At 33.4% G+C, this 21,701-nt stretch overlaps 3 protein-coding genes across 38 annotated transcripts in view; 2 read left to right on the top strand and 1 right to left on the bottom strand.

The window, feature by feature from the left end:
* Window positions 1-28: 28 nt before the first annotated feature.
* mrps24 (mitochondrial ribosomal protein S24) lies at window positions 29-2,865 on the bottom strand. Its single transcript, XM_067397481.1, has 4 exons — window positions 2,804-2,865; window positions 2,544-2,612; window positions 1,238-1,349; window positions 29-1,076 (listed from the first exon to the last, which is right to left on the bottom strand). Exons 1-4 carry the CDS (start codon window positions 2,840-2,842, stop codon window positions 793-795), a joined length of 504 nt encoding a protein of 167 aa, XP_067253582.1. The 5' UTR covers window positions 2,843-2,865; the 3' UTR covers window positions 29-792.
* A 374-nt stretch (window positions 2,866-3,239) lies between these two features.
* Window positions 3,240-13,635, top strand: nudcd3 (NudC domain containing 3). Its single transcript, XM_067399019.1, has 6 exons — window positions 3,240-3,594; window positions 5,109-5,383; window positions 6,343-6,475; window positions 6,619-6,762; window positions 7,760-7,948; window positions 12,959-13,635. Exons 1-6 carry the CDS (start codon window positions 3,397-3,399, stop codon window positions 13,067-13,069), a joined length of 1,050 nt encoding a protein of 349 aa, XP_067255120.1. The 5' UTR covers window positions 3,240-3,396; the 3' UTR covers window positions 13,070-13,635.
* A 2,147-nt stretch (window positions 13,636-15,782) lies between these two features.
* Window positions 15,783-21,701, top strand: part of LOC137028537 (calcium/calmodulin-dependent protein kinase type II subunit beta) — an 86,420-nt gene continuing 80,501 nt past the window's right edge. For 29 of the 36 annotated variants that reach the window (XM_067397452.1, XM_067397448.1, XM_067397447.1 and 26 more), the window contains exon 1: window positions 15,784-16,045. In XM_067397452.1, the coding sequence (XP_067253553.1) occupies window positions 15,984-16,045 (62 nt within the window). In that variant the 5' untranslated portion in view covers window positions 15,784-15,983. Of the gene's footprint in view, window positions 16,046-21,701 lie in introns of all 36 variants that reach the window. The other 7 variants (XM_067397468.1, XM_067397465.1, XM_067397464.1 and 4 more) reach the window with 2 other exon arrangements.

Here is a 21,701-nt window from a genome sequence, read left to right as displayed (position 1 = left end):
TCACAATTGCGAGTTATAAACACACAAATGAAAGGAAAAAAGTCAGAATTGTGAGATAAAAATGTTACAGGCTATGTTTAAAAGTTATCTATGCTGTAACTGTATGTATGTCCATTATGAACTGCATGTGTGAATATTATGTAGACTTACTGTTTACATCAAATTCATGTTTTAATAGTAGACTAATCAATGCAGGTTTCATCAGTCCAGTCTGTGACTTTTAACATAAACATCTGTTTAGCTTCAAAGGTTGTCTTTAATGACGGCATTCTATAAAAATGAAGACTTTTTTTCATTCTGATTCTGACATCGAGGCACAACAAAACATGCGTGTGCAGCTGCAAGTGACGTAACTGACTTTGCTATTCTGCGAATAGGTCTATAAACCCCTTATGCAAATAGTTTTCCTTCTGACGGATTTTAAAAACTAAATTTAGTGTAATGTTCTGAATTAAAGTTACTAGACAGATCAAATTGTGCGTGAGCATTAATGTGAGTGTGTGTGAGTTATTTTAATCTTGTTAGATCCATTTTTAAAATACACAATGCCAAATAAAAATGCAAAATACACTGCTTTTTACGTGAAAAAAAAAAACTCAATGCATGAAGCAATACAGGAACAATTTGATCTTTACAAATACACAGTGCAAGGCTTATCATGTGAATATTTTTCCTAATGATTTCATTAAATTGAAAGGCCTTAATTTACACTTCTTCAATACTATAAAACATCTAATAAAAAGATGTTTCTCCCCTTCAATAACCAACTTTCTAAAACCACAACATGTGGCCTTAGAGATATTTGTAGACTACTTTTTCTTCTACTGTCTGCATCTCGATTTTAACAGGACATTTGTAGAAGTGCGAGAGCAGTTCCTCTGTGTACCCGATGAGAAAGTAGAATTTGCTCGGGATGAGTTTCTGTATCATCACCGCACAGATGACCAGGACGTTGCCTCGGCGTTTGATCACCACCTCATCCGCTAAACAGCCGTGAAATGTGCCGTATATGAAGCGCCTGATGAAGACGTCCTCCACCACGCGCTCCGCCGCTCCAGCTTCACCCTGAAGATTACCTACGGGACGAGGAAGTGAAAGATTGTTATTTAGGTACTTGACACATACTACAGTTAAATTCCAATGAAACTGAACCATAACTGTCTGGATTACCAGCCTATGTAGTGTAAAGACGCCGTACTGTTTGAGTGGGATGTGTAATGCAAAGATTGTGACTCACTGGTGTGTTGCGAGAGCCAGCCCTTCCTGTGGCCGATGTGATGAGGGTGATGCACCTGCTCATACGTCAAGGGCCTGTCTCCTTTACTCACTCGAATACGAGCTGCACGGTTCTGTTAGACAGAAGATACATCGTCTGGGTTAAAAATGCTTCTTAAAGGGACAGTTCACACAAAAATGGAAATTTTGTCATCATTTACTCTCCTTCAAGTTGTTCAAAACCTGTATGAATTTCTTTCCTCTGCTGAACACCAAAGAAGATATTTTGAAGAATATGGGTAACCAAACAGTTGATGAAACACATACAAATACTGTGGAAGTCAATGGGGTCCATCAACTGTTTGGTTACACATATTCTTCAAAATACCAAATTTTGTTTTCAGCAGAAGAAAGAAATTCAATTACTATCTGGTAAGTATTGTAATATTTATATATTTTATACATTATACATGTTTTTCATTCATTTTGGAGTTGTCCTTAGCTTGTTTTTGGTTAGATTTCTTTCATTTATTAAGGATTTCATCCTGCCCAGCTTTAAAATGCGTTTTAAAAATGTTTTATTCATTTTTTTCCCCAGATATGACATGTGTTATCATAAGGAATACTATTTAATTACTCTTCTACTTCTATTAGCTAAATTTAGTATACATAAATGTAAATATGGGGGAAAATTGTCTTAGTTTTTAATTTTAAAGGCAGAAGTTCAACAATACCAAAAAGCAATATTAAAGGATTAGTTCACTTTCAAATAAAATTCTTGATAATTTAGTCACCCTCATGTCATGCAAGATGTTCTTGTCTTTGTTAGTCGAAAAGAAATTAAGGTTTTTGATGAAAACATTCCAGGATTATTCTCCATATAGTGGACTTCAATGGACTCCAAACGGTTGAAGGTCAAAATTACAGTTTCAGTGCAGCTTCAAAGGGCTTTAAACGATACCAGACGAGGAATAACATTTTAGCCTGCGTAATGTATATAAAATATAATTTAATTTACGTAGCTCAACATCAAATAAATATTTGTACACTTCATTTATTTTTGACTGAAGAAAGAAGGACATGAACATCTTGGATGACATGGGGGTGAGTAAATTATCAGGAAAATTTTATTTGAAAGTGAACCAATCCTTTAAGTTGCCAAATCTGTTAGTATTCTGAAAATATTACTTTTCGTTTTGTTTATCCTAATGCACTCCATTTCTGCATTTGTAAATCTTCAAAACCATCTAAAAATAGATTAATGAAATGTTCTTGGAAAAATAAGATTCATAAAAATTAAATTTGAAACACTGGATCTGATCACATACCTTCAAACAAGCTGCAGTGCAGTGAATGTTCCTCAAACATGCTGGAGTATTTAAATGGCTGGTCACAATCTACAAACACACAGACTATTTTATAAACGACATGTACTTATTAATTATTATATCATCTAAATCAAGCACATCTCTACATATTTATCAGAACGCCTCTCGTTTTCTACGTCACTTACATAAGATTTGGAAGATCTTCACATGTGGAAACGGTTTGTTAATTACAAAAGCAAAAAATGTAAATAAATTCTTACCGACAACAATTTTGTCTGTCTGACCAAGGACGCCGCCATGTTTTTGCCAAAACTGCACAAGGACGTCAGTTGTCAAGAGCGCATTACTGCCACCTGCCGCACTGGAACAACATTTTAGCCTGCGTAAAGTATATAAAATATAATTTAATGTACGTAGCTCAACATCAAATAAATATTAGTACACTTTAATATTAATATTTTAATGTAGTATTATGTTAACAATTAATTAGAATATATATATATATATATATATATATATATATATATATATATATATATATATATATATATATATATATATATATATATATATATAAAATTAGCATTAAATTCAATTTATTACATATTATTAAATAATAACAATATAATATATATAATTATGTAAAATGTTTTTTTAAGTTTGGACGACTTTTATTTTGTACTGAGTGAACAGGAAGTGCCAAAGCAGCTGCGTCCTCTCGAAAGATCTGTTGTTGCAGTGCTGTTTCACAAGTTTTCTGCGGGTCCTCTGTTGCTTTACGTTTGTTTTTCATCAACCAGCATCTAAATTAAACAGCTTTAAGTCACATTTGCTGCCGCTGAGCTGCTCAGCCATGTCTTCTCCGGTGGAAATGACGGAGTTGTATGATAACGCGCTGTTAGGTATCCTGCAGCATGTTGGAAACATTCAGAATTTTCTGCAGGTTTATTTTGGGTTCCTCTACAGAAAGACGGACTTCTATCGCCTCCTCAACGGCCCACAGGACCGCATGGGCTTCCCACCCGGAGTAGCTGAAAACATGGTGTTCAAGGTGCTGAGCGACTTTTGTTTTGATCCATTAAACTGACTGGATTCTTTATAAATAAGTATAAATGTGGCAGTACCATGGTACAGCGATGGCTGGAAATACCATGGTACTGAATGATTATTATATTTATGAACTATGATATTTACTGTCATGGTACTAGTTCAAAAACATGGTATGGTCTTGTTTTGCTGGTATAATGTATGACAATAACAGCCTTGTGTTAGTGTTTTATATATATTTAATATAAAACACCAACTCAAGGCTGTTATTGTCATACATTGTTGTCATATATTGTTATTTATATATAATATATAAAATAGAAATAATAGAAATTAATTTGAACATTTTATTTTTTATTTCATAAGGTAATTTAATTATATATATAAAAAATAAATATATTAAATAAAATAATATATTAAATAAAAAAAATATATAATATAAAAATATAAAAAAAAGTATATATATATATATATATATATATATATATATATATATAATAGAAATTAATTTGAACATGTTATTTTTATTTAATATATTATTTGATTTAATATATTTATTTTTTATATATATATAATTAAATTACCTTATTAAATAAAAAATAAAATGTTCAAATTAATTTCTATTATTTCTATTATTTTTATTTTATATATATATATATATATATATATATATATATATATATATATATATATATATATATATAATTATATTATTTTTTTATAAAAGTTTGTGTTTGCATAATATGTGTGTGTACTGTGTATATTTTGTATATATAAACACACACATGTATTTAAGAAATATTTACATTTATACATGTATAATTATATGTTTATATTTATATATCATTTATTATAATTTTATATATAATATAATATATTTTCGTTAAATCTATACATGCATGTGTGTGTATTTATATATACATAAATATACACAGTACACACACACACACATTATGTAAACAAACTTTTATTTTGGATGTGATTAATCACGATTAATTGTTTGACGGCACTAAATATTCATATGACACCACTTTATAATTGCTGTTAAGCGTCTTAATTAATGTAATATTTTTTAAATGAAAATAATTTATTAAATAAAAAAAATTCAATTATTGATATTTATATTATGCCACCTTATTAATGCTGTCTTAAATATGTTTTTATTTTACTTTATTTTTAATTAAATAAAAATTATTAATCTATTTATAATATGCCACATTGCCACTTTGTAATTACTGTAAGTGTCTTTAAAAATAATTAAATTAATTAAAATAAATATTTTTATTTAAATTTATTAATTTAAAAATAATTATACTAGTTTTTTATATTTATATTATGCCACTTTATAATTGCTGTAACAGTGTCTTTTTAAAAATAATTAATATTTATTTATAATAAATAAATCAATATAAATAATTGATTTATTTATATTATTTATAATATGCAACTTTATAATTTCTTAAATAAATTCAAGAGTCTGTTCAATTTACTGTGTCTTTACTGTCATTCTTCCATCAGACGTTTAAGTTATTTGAGAAGCTTGCTGAGCAGGACAGAGAGAGGGCAGTGAGGGTGGCCGAGGAGACGAAAGCTGCTCCTCCTGCAATACAGGAGCTGGAGGTTCAGTCAGAGCAACAGGCTGAAGCTCCTGTGGAGGAGAAGAGAGGCACAGAGTCGTCCACGCCTGTCACAGCAGCTCCATCAGCACTGAGCGCAGACGCTCCAGACAGCAGTGCTGCTGAGCCAGCAGGAGCCACGGCGGCATCACACTCGGATTCTGACAACACTAAAGCGTAAGACTGACTTTTCATTTGCTCAAAAAATACCAATACAGAGATATACACTACCAGTCAAATTTTGGATGCATTAAATGGATCAAAAGGGGCAGTAATTTAATTTATGTTACAGGAGATTCTATTAAAAAAAAATAGAATCCAAATAAAATCTTTCAAATAAATACATCTATTCTATTTCAAATATAGGTTCTTTTGAACCATAATAATCATCAAATAACCCTGAAAAGAATTATCCCAGCTTCTACAAAAATATCAAGCAGCACAACTGTTTTCAACATCATGTCAGTGTTGTGATTTTATTTTGGGTGTGACAGCAGTAAAAAGAATTATATTAAATATAATTTTTATTAAATAAAAAATAAAGTAATTCAAATGTTTGAATTGTTTATTTCTATTATTTCTATATTGTTTATTTTTTTTATAAAATGTATATATTTATATAAAACAAATACATTAAAAATAATGTATTAATCAATTCATATGATGCCACTTAGTGTCTTAAATAATGTAATAAATAAATAATGTAATAAAATGCTAAATAAATTATAATTTATTAAATTAAAAATAATTAAATTATTGATAACTATAAATGCTGTCTTTAAGAATAATTAAAATAAATAATTTATTAAATAAAAATAATTAAATTTATAATATGCCACATTGCCACTTTATAGTTGCTGTATGTGTTTTTAAAAATAAATTCATAAAAAGCAACTTTATAATATCTTATATTTTAATATATTATAAATTATAATTCTAAGAAATGTTTCTTGAGCAGCAATTCAGCATATTAGAATGATTTCTGAAGGATCATGTGACACTGAAGACTGCAGTAATGATGCTGAAAATTCAGTTTAATGAAATAATGCAGAGAAGTAAATGCAGTCTTGGTGAACATATAAGACTTCTTTTAAAAACTCACCAAACTTTTAACTTGTTCTGTTCTGCATTTCCAGTGGGCAGGAAAGCTTTCAGTCCAATGCAGACAGTTACAATGGTGCCGTTAGAGACAATTACATCTGGTCACAGGATTACACGGATGTGGAAGTTCGAGTGCATGTGCCGCCTTCCGTCGTTAAAGGCCGTCAGGTGTGTGTAACCTGCTGCCGTCTGATTTTATCAGGGATACTGTCTTACAGATTGGCATTTAGATAAAATTTTATCTTGCTGTCTAGTATTACAACAGACTAAATTTGATAACAGTCTGCTTTCCGTTCCATCTTTCCGTGCAGGTGTCTGTGGACCTGCAGCCGGGACGGGTACGTGTGGCCGTGAACGAGGGAGGATCTCAGAGAGTCCTGATGGAGGGCGAATTCACACATAAAATTAACACAGAGAATTCCTTGTGGAGTCTGGAGCCCGGCCGCTGCGTTTTGGTACACATTATTTGTGGATGGTGTATTTAAAATGGAGATTAGCCATTTTTCGGGGGTTTTACCTCATTGTCGGGTCTAAAATTTACTGACAGTCTTGTCAGTGGATAATAAACACTTGGTTTTCAATTTTTTTTTAAGTGAAATTTGAGCAATTTTGTGTAAAAATAAAGTACTTAAAATGTTTAAATTATGAATTTATTTATAATATTCCACTTTATTAATTATTTTATATAATTATTTAAAAGGAATAAATTAAAAAGAATTAAATTATTAATCTATTTTTATGATGCCATTATAATTGCTGTCTTTAAAAATATCTATAAATAATTTATAAATTTTTTTAAATATATTTATATAGTGCAACCTTATAAATACTGTCTTTAAAATTATAATTTAATTAATACTTAAATTGATTAAAATAAATAGTAAATGATTAAATAAAAAAACAATAGTTTTTCTCATTTGCTGTCATTTTAAAAAAACAGTCAAAACTTTGAAATGATTACACTTTTTAATGTTTTTAAAAGAAGTCTCTTAGGCTCTAAGACCAAAGCTGCAACATAATTTCAACATTGATAATAATAAATGTTTCTTGAGCAGCAAATCAGCACATTAGAATGATTTCTGAAGGATCATGTGACACTGAAGACTGGAGTAATGATGCTGAAAATTTAGCTTTGGCAACACAAGAATAAATTACATTTTAAAATATATTCACATAGAAAACATTTATTTTAAATTGCAATAATATTTCACAATATTACTGTTTTTACTGTATTTTTAATCAAATAAATCCAGCTTTGGTGAGCAGAAGAAACTTAATAAGAAACATTAAAAAATGTACCTTTAGTGTACAATATATTAATCTCTAGTTATACCTTGGAATTATTATTATTATTATTTGTACTTTTGTGGCAATGTAAAATGGATACAGATCTGATGTATTTTGTTAGTAGTTGTAGACAGTCATGATAATCATTTTGGTCTTTTCCTCCAGCTGTCCCTCAGTAAAACCGGTGAAGTTTGGTGGAGCGCCGTGTTGAAGGGCGAGACTGAGATCGATGTGAACCAGATCAACCGGGAACGCACCATGGCAACCGTAGATGAAGAAGAGCATGCCGTACTGGACCGCCTGACATTCGATTACCACCAAAAGCTCCAGGGGAAGCCACAGAGCCATGAGATGGTGAGCACTACAGCTGCATGAATCTGGATAAATTGATAATCTCCATTTTTTGTTTTGAATAGAGATCACAATTCTGAATGGACAACTAAACAAAATAACAATTTACTAGAGGTGCTGACAAAATGATAATTGCTGCTGTCTATTTAAAAATATAATTTTTTTTTAATCGATTTGAATGAATGATTCAGTGACTCACTCATAGAATCACTTGTTGCATTACAGAATGAATCAGAATGAAAACAGCTGTTTCCATTCAAAGTTGCGAATTTAACTTATGTGCAAAATTGGAATATCACATAAAATATTTGCGAATAAAGCACCGTTTCCATCCCATGTGTTCAAAAGAAAAAAATCGTTACTTCCTGGGAAATTGACTGTAATATCTGTTGTAAAAAATGGAAGTTGCTGCAATCGGGGAAGAATCTCTGGCACTTTTCTCTACATCATAAATGAGTGTGCAGATGAAATGCAATAAATGATCAAACCAACATTTGAGATGCTGTGCGATGCGATTGGTCCACTGGTTAGTCCAGTTATCTAATCACATCGGCTGAAGCAAAGTCACCTGAGAGAAATTGCTGATGACTGATACTTTTTAACAGTCACTTGTCGCCACCTACTGGTGTAATGATGTAATTGATACAATCATTATTTGAAGTTACTTTTAAAAGGTGATTTGCTCTGTTTTGATTGCTACCATAGACATCAGTGTTTATTTTTTATTTTTATTTAACCCTTATTTAGCCAGTGAGACCTGGTCAAGTCGGCAGCACATAAAGTTACACACAGAGAGAATCACAAAAGCAATGCCGCAACCACTCGTATATAAAATCAAGAAAAACATTTACAAGGGTCCATTAAGCAAAAGACATCTAAAAATCCTCAAAGGTGGAAGTGCATCTAGATTAAGTACATTTTGCAAATCATTCCAAGCCCAAGGAGCATAAAAAGAAAAAGCACATTTACCAAATTCTCACAATACACTTGGGACTTTTAGACGAATATGAGAACCAGATCTAGTGCAATAACTATTTGTATAAAGAATTAAAAGATTTGAAATATAATAAGGTTATTTACCTAAAAGAGCCTTTGCAATAAATAAATACATATGCAACTTTTTCCTTTGATGTAAAGATAACCAAGCTAAAGTTCATATAAAGTGAAATAATGTGACTCGGCACTACAAAGTGTAATGCTGCATGATAAACAGTCTAATTTCCTGAGTAGAGATGTAGCTGCATGCATATATATAAAAGGTCACCATAATCAATATTATAGATCAAAATGTACTCTACTATTTCGTTCTAGCCTCTTAAGGAAAACAATTTCTTCAACGATAAAAAAAACCCTAATTTTGGCCTGAGCTTCTTCAACAGATTATCAATATGTACATCAAAAGCTAATCTCTCTTCCATCCATATACCTAAATATTTATAAGAACTAACTCTTTCAATAAATATAGCATCTAAAGTTGTGATTGCCAGATCTGTTACCTTAGAGCGACCACAATTAAAGGTGCCGTAGAACGTCTTTTTAAAAGATGTAATATAAGTCTAAGGTGTCCCCTGAATGTGTCTGCGAAGTTTCAGCTCAAAATACCCCATATTATTTTTTATTTATTTTTTTAAAATGCCTATTTTGAGGCATCATTAAATATGCGCCGATTCATGCTGAGCGGCCCCTTTAAATCTCGTGTTCCCCTCCTCCAGATCTCGCGCTTGCCTTAAACAGCATAAACAAAGTTCACACAGCTAATATAACCCTCAAAAGGATCTTTACAAAATGTTCGTCATGCAGCATGTCTAATCGCGTAAGTACAGTATTTATTTGGATGTTTACATTTGATTCTGAATGAGTCTGATCGTGCTCTGTGGTTAAAGCTAACATTACACACTGTTGGAGAGATTTATAAAGAATGAAGATGTGTTTATGAATTATGAAAATAGCGATGGCTCTGTGAATACAGTAATAAATGATGGTAACTTTAAAGGGATAGTTCACCCAAAAATGAAAATTTGATGTTTATCTGCTTACCCCCAGTGCATCCAAGATGTAGATGACTTTTTTTCTTCAGTCGAACGCAAATGATGATTTTTAACTGCAACCGCTGCCGTCTGTCAGTCAAATAGCAGTGATTGGGAACTTGAACAATAAGAGTCGAAAAAACTTCCATAGACAAATCAAAATTAAACCCTGCGGCTCGTGACGGCACATTAATGTCCTAAGACACGAAACGATCGGTTTGTGTGAGAAACCGAACAGTATTTATATAATTTTTTACCTCTAATACACCACTATGTCCAACTTCGTTCAGCTTCCTGTTAGTGAGGTCTGATCGCGCTCTGACAACGGAAGTGATGTCTCGCGCTCATTGAAGTATATGGGCGAGACATCACTTTTGTCAGCAGAGCGGGTTTTTTGACCTCACTAACAGGAAGCTGAACGAAGTTGGACATAGTGGTGTATTAGAGGTAACAATTATATACACTCAAAAAAATGATTCTAGCTGCTTGTTCAGTTTATTTAAATAAAATAAGCTGAACCAACACAAATCTTTAGTTTTTTACTTAATTGGCATTTGCACTCAATTGTATTATGTTAAATGAAATTAAATTTGCAAAATGTTAGGTCAACCTAAACCATTTGTGTTGGGACTACATGATCATTTATGTTGCATTGATTGAACCTGGGCAGTGGATTTCTAGTTCCCAGCATGCTTTGCGTAGGGAAAGATTGGAACAGTAAATGTTGAACTTAAGTGCTGTTTAATGTGTTTTTTAGTAAAGGGAAACACCTTTTAAAGTTTGATGTTCAGTTATATTTGACATTTAAAAGAGTTTATGTCGATTTTTTTTGAGGTTACCATTATGCTGAAGTGTAGACCTTGTGGTTAGGCTCTAGGTGGCTACGTAAAACAAATTTATATTGTTCTCAACGAGCATTAACTGTGCTCAAGCCAGTGATGAGAAGTTCTTTACCTGATCATCACTTGCATGCTATAAATGTTATGCATATGAAAAAGTGTTATTTTAGTTTTTATAGAAATATAAATAAATTAGTTTGAGGGTCAGCACAAAATTTACACAGTCTACATATGGTCATCAGCTTTTCCCCTCTCAATGGTCATGAAACATGTCTGTGTACAACAGCTACTCAAAACCTAAGCACAAGCGCACATCTTCACCATGATGGTAACAAAAAAAACAAAAAAAAGCACTGGTTGGATCAACAAGAATGAATTATGTTCAGGAAACATACACAGAATATGTCAAATGAAACTGGTGTGATCTCATTCAATTAGGATGAATTTCACTCATTAGTACAATTAACCTAGCTTAAGTTCAAATAAATCAGTTCAACTGTGTGGAAATAGGTGTCATAATTGAATTAACCTAGACCAACAAGTTATTTTTTTGAGTGTAAATAATGTTCGGTTTCTCGCACAAACCGATCGTTTCGTGTCTTAGGACATTAATGTGCCGTCACGAGCCGCAGGTTTTAATTTTGATTTGTCTAAGCAAGTTTTATTTACTGTTATAGTCGAAGTTCCCATCTACTGCTATTATTTGACTGACAGACAGCAGCGGTTTCAGTTAAAAATCATAATTTGCGTTCGACTGAAGAAAAAATGTCATCTACATCTTGGATGCACTGGGGGTAAGCAGATAAACATCAAATTTTCATTTTTGGGTGAACTATCCCTTTAACCACATTTAACAGTACATTAGCAACATGCTAACAAAACATTTAGAAAGACACTTTACAAATATCACTAAAAATATCATGTAATCATGGATCATGTCAGTTATTATTGCTCCATCTGCCATTTTTCGCTATTGTTCTTGCTTGCTTACCTAGTCTGATGATTCAGCTGTGCACAGATCCAGACGTTAATACTGGCTGCCCTTGTCTAATGCCTTGAACATGGGCTGGCATATGCAAATATTTGGGCGTGCATATTAATGATCCCGACTGTTACGTAACAGTCTGTGTTATGTTGAGATTCACCTGTTCTTCGGAGGTCTTTTAAACAAATGAGATTTATACAAGAAGGAGGAAATAATTGTGTTTGAGACTCACTGTATGTCATTTCCATGTACTGAACGCTTGCTATTTAACTATGCTGAGGTAAATTCAATTTTTGATTCTAGGGCACCTTTAAAAATCATATATATTGTCTTTTTTTAGTTTAAAACCATTTTTAAAGGCAACATCTGAAAAGCATTCTGCAGTTGCTTTAAGACTTGATTTAGAGAAGATGCAGTTGTATAAATAATTGTGATTTAGCCAAATGTATTTTGGCTAAATCTATTCCATGACCTAAATCACTGTTATAAATAGAAAATAAAAGAGGGGCTAAAACAGATCCTTGAGGAGCCCCGCTGTTTACTTGAAGGAAAGGTGAATTGTAATTTTCCACAGACTCACATTGAGTGCGTTCTGAAAGAGAATTTTCAAACCATTTTAGAGCCGTAACATTCTTTGTAGTATTAATTTGTGATCTACAGAGTCAAAAGCTTTTGATAGATCAACAAATAGAGCAGCACAGGACTTTTTACTATCTAAAGAATTTATGATATCCAAACTAAAAACATTTATGCTAGTACTTTTGTGATATTTTGAATTACTGTAACAGAAATGATGATACTGTGATGTTAAAAAAAGACAACTGCTCTCTCTGGATCACTGGCAGCGCCAACACAGATCTGACTGTTTGCTGTGATCGTACTTGTCAAAGGTTTATTAGACCCAGAAGAATCCTTGTCATTTAGGAAGAAGATCGTGTGGATGTTTGAATCGAGATCACAAGATCACAATTAATCATGCCGCTCTAGTGAGCATGCAAGCAGATTGTTATTTTCTATATGACTTTCCTACTTCTCTTTTTCTTCTGTGAACAAAAGGAGTTCAGCCCAAGGATACTTCAACATGCTTTAATGTATTTTAAGAGCTTTGGGACTTGTTGCATGAGAAACTACATTTATATAGTTGTTTTATTTTGTATTTCAGAAAGTCCACGAGATGCTGAAGAAGGGCTGGGATGCCGAAGGATCTCCATTTAAAGGACAGGAGTTTGACCCCTCCTTGTTCAACATCCCACCCAATGCTGTTCAGTTTTGAGGTTACACGACGATGTCAGATGTAAAGTCAGCACTTAATGTAACACACGCTGAAGGACAGTGACGTGGCGCTTTCTTGCGGCGCTACAAATGAACATCATCAGTGTCTGCGCTGCACATCTCATGCCAGTATAACTGATTCACTGACACTGATCACTGTCTCGTTTTTTGTTAATGTTTGGCATACAAATTGAGCCAATGATCATTTATAATTTTAGTGTTTTATGGAATCAGTTGACAGAGGTTTTCATTGGCTGCGTGTGTCTGTGATCATTACATTTGCCCAGTTACTGACTATTCAGGGCTTATTATTTGTTAGTTTTCATGCTATTTCAGTGACCTACAATAGCAACAGTGAAAGAACGTTTGATCAGATATATTAAAGGTTTGTGCTGTGTCTTTAAGCAGATTGCTCAAGTTCACACAGGGGAAGAATTTCTAGATGTTCATTCATTTCCATTATTTGCATCAGATTTTTTTTTTTTTTGGTTTCATTTGTGCATAATTAAAACCTTTTGTAAACATTAAATTTGTGTGATTCTTGCATCATTGCAGCACACTTCTCAAGCAGAACATTTTATTAAAATACATTTATTGAAATTATAAAACCCCAAAACACTTGTTGATTAAAAGTCATTAAGCAAAACTGATTAAGGAAAGTCAAGTTCTGGTATTATTTTTTTGCAGATAATGTTTGCTAGTTTGTTATTTTGTATCTATTAGATAACTTTTTTTTTTTGTATCTGTATTTTTAAGCTAAATTTTAAAGTCATTTCATATATATAACAGGGGACCTATTATGCACCTTTTCACAAAATGCAGTATAAGTCTCTGGTGTCTCCAGAATGTGTTTGTGAAGTTTCAGCTCAAAATACCCCACAGATCATTTATTATAACTTGTCAAATTTGCCCCTATTTGTGTGTGTCCCTTTAAATGCAAATGAGCTGCTGCTCCCGGCCCACTTTCCAGAAGAGGGCGGAGCTTTAACAACTTGCAGCAACAACAAAGCTGGAGAATCTCACGCAGCCAAAATGAGGATTGTCAGTAACGGTGTTCAGCCTTACATTGTTCAAACCGGAGTCGACACTGATGGAGAGACTCAGGAAGAAGTTACAACTTTTAAAATGAAACTGGACGTTTCTGAATGGTTAGTGGATAAATTTATGTAGTTGCTGTGGAGTTGATTCAACTCATGTCATGTTAATCTTTTGTGCAAATCCAGTGTTGAATTGACCCTCGTTTGTGAAGCAGTCCGGTGTAAATGATGACATGTCAACAACACTCTACTACAACAACTCTTCCTCTTCTCTAAAGCAGCCCAACATGGCCTTGCCCCCTTTGTTGCGTGTTCTCAGGGATAAATATAATTAAAATGAATATTTGTTGTACCACATGCACAACATATATGTTCCACACTTATAATATAAAGATGTTTAATACATGTTAAAGAAAAAAAAAATCGAAATGTTTTATATTTTATATACAGTACAGTCCAAAAGTTTGGAACCATTAAGATTTTTAATGTTTTTAAAAGAAGTTTTGTCTGCTCACCAAGGCTACATTTATTTAATTAAAAATACAGTAATATTGTGAAATGTTATTACAATTTAAAATAACTGTGTACTATTTAAATATATTTGAAAAATTAATTTATTCCTGTGATCAAAGCTGAATTTTCCTCATCGTTACTCCAGTCTTCAGTGTCACATGATCCTTCAGAAATCATTCTAATATGCTGATCTGCTGCTCAAGAAACATTTAATGTGTACAATTGTACAAAATATTTGTGTACAATATTTGTTTTCAGGATTATTTGATGAATAGAAAGTTCAAAAGAACAGTGTTTATCTGAAATCTAATCTTTTGTAACATTATAAATGTCTTTACTGCCACTTTTGATTGATTTAATGCATCCTTGCTGAATAAAAGTATTCATTTCTTTAATTTCTTTTAAAAAAAATAAAAATTCTTACTGACCCCAAACTTTTGAACGGTAGTGTATAATGCTACAGAAGCTTTGTATTTCAGATAAATGCTGTTCTTTTGAACTTTCTATTCATCAAGGAATCCTGAAAAAAAAAGTACACAACTGTTTTCAACATTGAAAATAATCATAAATGTTTATTGAGCAGCAGATCAGCATATTAGAATGATTTCTGAAGGATCATGTGACACTGAAGACTGGAGTAACGATGCTGAAAATTCAGCTTTGCATCACAGGAATAAATTACTTTGTCAAATATATTTAAATAGTACACAGTTATTTTAAATTGTAATAATATTTCACAATATTACTGTTTTTACTGTATTTTTAATTAAATAAATGTAGCCTTGGTGAGCAGACGAAACTTCTTTTAAAAACATTAAAAATCTTAGTGGTTCCAAACTTTTGGACTTGTACTGTATGTATATATTTGCTAATAAATGAAGAATTTGAAAACCCACCCTCGACTTGTGACAAAATAAAATAAAAGATTTGAATGGTAATATATGCATTTTAAGTATGGTATGTCTGTCCGTTAAATCGTCAAATTTACAATACATTTGGCCAGTTAAATTGAACAAAATTAATGTTTTCGTAATGATGTCACCTCTCCACACACCTACTAAAAAAGGTGTGAAACGGAAAGATGTTGCAGGTGTAGCGCCACAAACAGAAGCTCCGCTGCGCCCTCCAGCGGTGACAGCGCGCGTCTCTCACACAGCGGAAAACAAGTGCACTGCAGTTAAACGGCGCATTCGGTGAGAGGTCGGTAAAGCAGTCGAGCCTGCTCGTCGGCAAACCTCTCCCTCCCTCGAAACCACATCCACGTTTAAGTTTTGTCCTCAAAATCCCGCAAGTCGAAGGAACAGAAGCGTAATCGTAGTGCTGGAAGACAGCTCGGATATTGCCGCGAACGCTGAGGGCTGAGAAATGGCAACGACAACTTGCACGCGCTTCACCGACGAGTACCAGCTGTACGAAGAACTTGGAAAGTAAGATTTGCTTTCTCTCTTAGTGTTTGTGCATAAGCCGAGTGTCTTATACTGATGCCACGCATTTATTGAATGCAAATTTATATGCTAAAGCCCAGAGGAGTTGTCAGGAAACATCAGAGAGAGTTGCATTTAAATACTCCCACTACTCTTTAACTATATTACAGTCATTTATGACAAACAAGAGCAATATGGTGATCATAATGAGGATATCGGATGCTTTTCGCCATCTGAGTATCTGTAGAGTTACTCTTATCTAAGTGACTGTTTACATATTTACTACAGCGGTCAGGGCTTCGTTTTGCATGGTTTTTGGCACATTTGAACTCGATGCATCTTGTGCAGAATGCACAAAAGAGCTGTCAGGAAACATTACACGGAGTTGCATTCAAATACTTCCACTGCTGTGTTTAATTTAACGTTAAATGTAAGCAGTCAGGGGTTCATTTTGAGAATGTTGCATGTTTTGTGGCTCCTCTGGTGCATTTCATGCAGAATGCTCAGAAGAGCTGTCAAGAAACATTAGAGAGGAGTTGCATTTAAATACACCCACCACTGTGCATGTTACAGTGAATATTTAAACTCATACAGTCTCTGATTATACAAATGAGCAACCAGGTGTTAATTCTGAGGCTGCATTTAATATGTAGAAGATGTCTGGGAAAAGAGTGCATTGAAATGGTGAAGTGAAATAGTGAATCAAAGATCATAAATATGAGCTATATTTGGAGGATATTGCATGTTTGCAGCCCCTTTAGTGCATTTTTTATATGTAGAATGCACAGGGGAGCTTTTAAGACACATTAGATTGAGTTGCATTAATATGCATGTATTATATATATATATATATATAGAGAGAGAGAGAGATCAAAAACATGAGGATATTGCATGTTTTGTGGCTCCTCTGGAGGATTTCATGCATGCTCAGAGGAGCCGTCAGCAACTATTATCTTGTGTTTGTGATCGTAATTATCAGCTATTGAAGGGTTTTTGGTGATATACATTTGAGAGTCAATAGATCTCCACATGAGTATTACAATGTTACAACGTATCAAAAACTCTGGGCAGCAGTGAAGGGTCGCTACATTGTATCGTTCTGTCTGGTGACATTTGGAGCTGTGAGAGCTGCCCGGGCGGCTGTTTGCTGTCTATAATCTGTGTATGTGTGTGTGACATGCCTGTGGCCTGACGTTAGGAAATTATTTTCCTCTCTCAGCCCCCCCCCCCCCTCCAGTCAGTCAGTATTGCGTTTCTTTTGCACCGTTTTCTCCTGAATTATTAAACGGGCCCGTGTGTATCACTCACAGTCATAATAACACACAAATAGTAGTAGACCGATTTCTCTTGAGAAACTGTTTCAAAACTTTTTAAACTTCTCTTTTTTTATAAATGCTCTGTATGTTTCATTTTCAGTTCGTCTTAACATATATTCTCTCACTTAGGAGAAATAGACATATACAACTTTTGAAATGTTTTATATGTGTGATATTTTAACAGATCGTCACCATACTTAACTGAACATTTTACCACATCCTCAGTTTGTGGTGGAGACATGCATTTTAGCCTTTACTCAACTTTCTTTTTTTTTTAGATATTTGTACATATTTTGACTATATATATAGTAGCGGGCAAAAGTGATGTCCAGCCAAGGAAAATGGACATCTTCACCCTTTATTCAAATGTTATTTAAAAAATGGATAAAGATTTTGCAAGCATATTGTAGTTGTGCTTGGAGTCAAATGTTTTATTTGTGATAACGCAATGAAATTGTGCAGACATCATTTTTAGCCAGGCTGTCATGCAAAGAAATTACAAACACATGCAAAATCAAGAGAGAGCTAGCAAAATAGTATGTCGTAGTCAATGTATGCTTTTTCCTGTGAAATTTTTGTTAGTCTTTCTGTGCATTTTTTGCATAGTAAAATAAAACCTGTAACTCTAGTTGCCAGATATTTTTTTACCATGACCAAGTTTAGTGTTTTGTTCTTACTTCATATTTAAATTATTTAAAAAATAAATATAAAATATTTTCCTCATACAAATTTTCCTTTAAATGTCAAATTAAAGTGCTTTAAGCACCTTGTACAAAGTGCTTTAATTTGACTTTTTTAAATTTAAGTATTGGAAAACCCTTGAAAACAGCAATATTTATGAATAGGTACCTGAAAAGTGCTTGAATTATTAAAAATCAACTTGAATGAGGAAAACAATATCTTTGTCATAGTATCCTTTCAAACGTTAAGAGGTTTTCCCATGACTGGGACATGCAGTCAATAACGAGTGGTCAATGGTTCGATCTCTATGAAGTGAAGCGTCAGATTCAGCTTCACCCCGGAGCCGCTTTGTTAAAATATTTTCCTTGTTTACAACCTTGCAGAATTAATCAGTTTTTTTTTTTTAAAGAATGGTCTACTAAAGCCCAAAGTTTACTTAATGCGAATTTCGTAATCAGAAGAGTAAGCGCGTACTGTACATATTTTGTATGTGCATTTAATAGTAATTGGTTTATCCACAAGGTGGCAACCGTGCCCTGGGGGCATCAATCTATTCACAGGGTAGTCAAAGAAAAACTACATAAATAGAACAGACCAGAGCTCAGCGACGATGGAGATTATGTAAAGAGGTTAGAAAGTACCCTCATTTGTTTAACTCCTCTAGCATGAAAGAATACATATATATTTACATAGGTTGTAACTTGTGGCGAGAGATTGCTCAACTATAATTACAAAAAACATTGCTCAATACAAAAAACTGAATGGCTGTTTGAAGCATTTGAAATACTGTTCAGTAGTGCAGCTGCTTTGTTTCCGGGGTAACCGCTTCATTTCTGCTGTTGCATCAGCGCCCTCTGCTGTCAGAGAGTGAACCTGCACTTTCATTCAGCGTGTCTCATTCCGCCATATGCTTCTCATGCTCATTGGGCTTGTTTACATGCGCCTGTCTCTTTGACACAGCTTACAGCGGTGCATTTTATTATTCATGCATTTTATACTCTTAAAGGGGACCTGTTATGCCTTTTTTTACAAGGAGTGTGTCCCCAGAGTGTGTATTTGAAGTTTTAGCTCAAAATACCCCACAGATCATTTATTATAGCATGTTAAAATTGTCACTTTTTGGGGTTGAGCAAAAACGCGCCGTTTCAGTGTGTGCCCTTTAAATGCAAATGAGCTGCTGCGCTCAGCCTAAGAGGGCGGAGCTATAAGAGCTGATCCTCCCCTGTCAGGATTTAGTCAGGACGCACTATAAGACAGAAACTGCCAATATATGCTGCATGGAGATAAAACAGGTATAGTTTAGTTTAATTATGGTTATAACTTATATTGTCTTCTTGTTTTTATCCACTATTTTAGTACAAGCCTGTTTATTGATGAGTTTTATGATGTTTATTGTTCTTCACACAAAATATGAAGTGTCTGTTTTCGCTCTAGAAAATCACTGTAAGAGCTTAATAAAACACAGTGCAAGTGTGCAATAAAATATTATCCATAAACTCTCTTTCCCTTGCATTATCATCAACATACACAGCAAAATACACAGAAACACTCGTTACAACAACTAACAGTAAACAAATATATAAAGACCGTATGCCTTTTCGGGTGGTGCTTAATAAACTGGTAAACTTTATTTCCGTAAATCAACTCTGATGAACTGTAATAAAGTGCTCTCACCTTCATTACTGCCATATCCAGTATCACTCTGGAGACTGTAAACTGGATCAAGAACAGTTTACTGATCAATCCTTGAGTAACAACGTTTTAGCACAACCTCTGTTTTGTATTGTCCATTTTGTATTGACATTTGTTCATAAAGCAGTCTGGTGTGAAATGATTCGCGCAGACATAGCATTTTCTTCGAAAACAAAATGAATCCACCTCGTCTTCAGCGGCTCAGATTTAGGGAGTAAATGGAGAGAGCTATGTGGATTAATTCATCCAGCCACAGAACACCTAAAACGCTTGGGAGACATTCTCGTCAGTGCAGCAATGGCGGACTGTATAACTGGCTGTGAACTCATTTAGGGCGGTTCTATGTTAAAACAGCAGTGTCTGTCAACACTCGTGGGCAGGGCCTGTGGCTAATGTGACGTCTCACTGCCAGGGATCTGGAAACGGCTTGTTCTGAGACATTGCTTATGATTTATGGGGATTAAAAAAAAGGAGTGGGTGGATTTGTATCGTTATAGCGTGGTTGTGAACACATACTGCCAACACACATTTATGTACAAACACCATGAAAAACTGAATTTTGTATAATAGGTCCCCTTTAATGGGTAAAAGTATTCTTAAAATGCATTATAAAAATTTGAATAATTTGTAATAAATAAATTTTCACAGAATTTGAAAAAGTGCCCGTGATAATATCGTGCATATTCATTATCGTGATATATCGTATTACTGAATATTGGCACGTCTACGTACGCGTGAAAAATGAAGTATACCCTAGGCTTAACTCACTCTTAAAGTCAGTCCATTGCTGCCACCTACTGGTGTAACTATGTAACCTGCACTGAAGTCGTTAATAAACCCCCATCAGACTGTTTCTCAATACCAAATACGCCAATGTTATAATAAAAAAAAATATTTATTGAAAAACAATAGCCATTATAAACTTTGTATTTTATATATGTATATTATTAAGTTGTATTTTGGATTCCTTATATCTGTAATTTGAGTTAAAAAAATCCTTAAGTCATTAGATTGCAATATAATAATTACTTTGTAATTGGTTACATTGATATGCTTTACAATTAACAAATTAAATCCCTTGTTTTCTTCCGTTATTAAATCTTTTTAATAAGAATCGAATAGGAAGTTTCTGCCCTCTTTATCTTTGCTCTTCTATAAATTGAAAATTCTAGGGCTAATACTGTAATAATACTTCACAATATTGCTATTTTTACTGTATTTTTTTATCAATCTAATATAATTAATTAATATATTATGAATCAAATAGAATTTAATTTAATATTTATTATTATATATTTATAGAATTCAATTTAGTTATATTTATGGGTGTGACTTGTCAGTCCAGAGTTGCTGTGGTTTTGGTTGTTTGTGAGCGTGTTTTCTGCTGCTGTTTGCCAGTTTACTCTGAACACCTCAGCAGCCCGCAGCTCGGCGGTTTGGTCTTCCTGACAGGCCGACAGCAGTAAATCAGCTCAGTGTCTCCGCTGAGACGCTCAGGCTGCTTCCAGCGCTAATGAAACTACACGTTTGCTAACAGATCTGCAGACAGATGGCGCTCCGGCATTCACCTGGTCAAAGGTGGACGGCTCATGGTTGTGACACGTTTTGACCTTCTGCTTTATTAGTTGAGAAGTTTCCATTCTTTTTCTTGGAGGGAATAACATCATGTGATGTTTCCCTCACGTTGACAAGCAATATTATATAAAATTAATTATAATGCATGATATTAGTGGTTGACGAGTATTTCGGCTGATATTTGAGTTTTTCTAATTATCACATCAGCTGACAAGTGTCATAAGCAGGACCTCTATTTTAACAGAGCTAAGATTCTTTATATAAGTAAACACTAACATTATTTTAGTAAATATTATACAAATTTAATATAATTTTTTTGTTATTTATTATATTTAAATTAAATAGTGTGATGTGGTCTATATTATGGTCAACCACTATATTACATTATATATGAT

Source organism: Chanodichthys erythropterus, chromosome 10 (assembly GCF_024489055.1).
Source record: "Chanodichthys erythropterus isolate Z2021 chromosome 10, ASM2448905v1, whole genome shotgun sequence".
NCBI lineage: Eukaryota > Metazoa > Chordata > Actinopteri > Cypriniformes > Xenocyprididae > Chanodichthys > Chanodichthys erythropterus.
Note: the sequence above shows the minus strand (reverse complement) of the source record. Positions and strands in the feature narration are given on the sequence as shown.

Bases quoted from the DNA above. Each gene is read 5' to 3' on its own strand.
- nudcd3 (XM_067399019.1), top strand. From the start codon at position 3,397: ATGTCTTCTCCGGTGGAAATGACGGAGTTGTATGATAACGCGCTGTTA. The intron at 3,595-5,108 runs GTGCTGAGCGAC...TTCTTCCATCAG, and splicing joins CTGAAAACATGGTGTTCAAG to ACGTTTAAGTTATTTGAGAA. The intron at 5,384-6,342 runs GTAAGACTGACT...CTGCATTTCCAG, and splicing joins GATTCTGACAACACTAAAGC to TGGGCAGGAAAGCTTTCAGT.
- mrps24 (XM_067397481.1), bottom strand. From the start codon at position 2,842: ATGGCGGCGTCCTTGGTCAGACAGACAAAATTGTTGTCG. The intron at 1,350-2,543 runs GTATGTGATCAG...TCTGTCTAACAG, and splicing joins GCACTGCAGCTTGTTTGAAG to AACCGTGCAGCTCGTATTCG. The intron at 1,077-1,237 runs GTGAGTCACAAT...CTCGTCCCGTAG, and splicing joins CTGGCTCTCGCAACACACCA to GTAATCTTCAGGGTGAAGCT.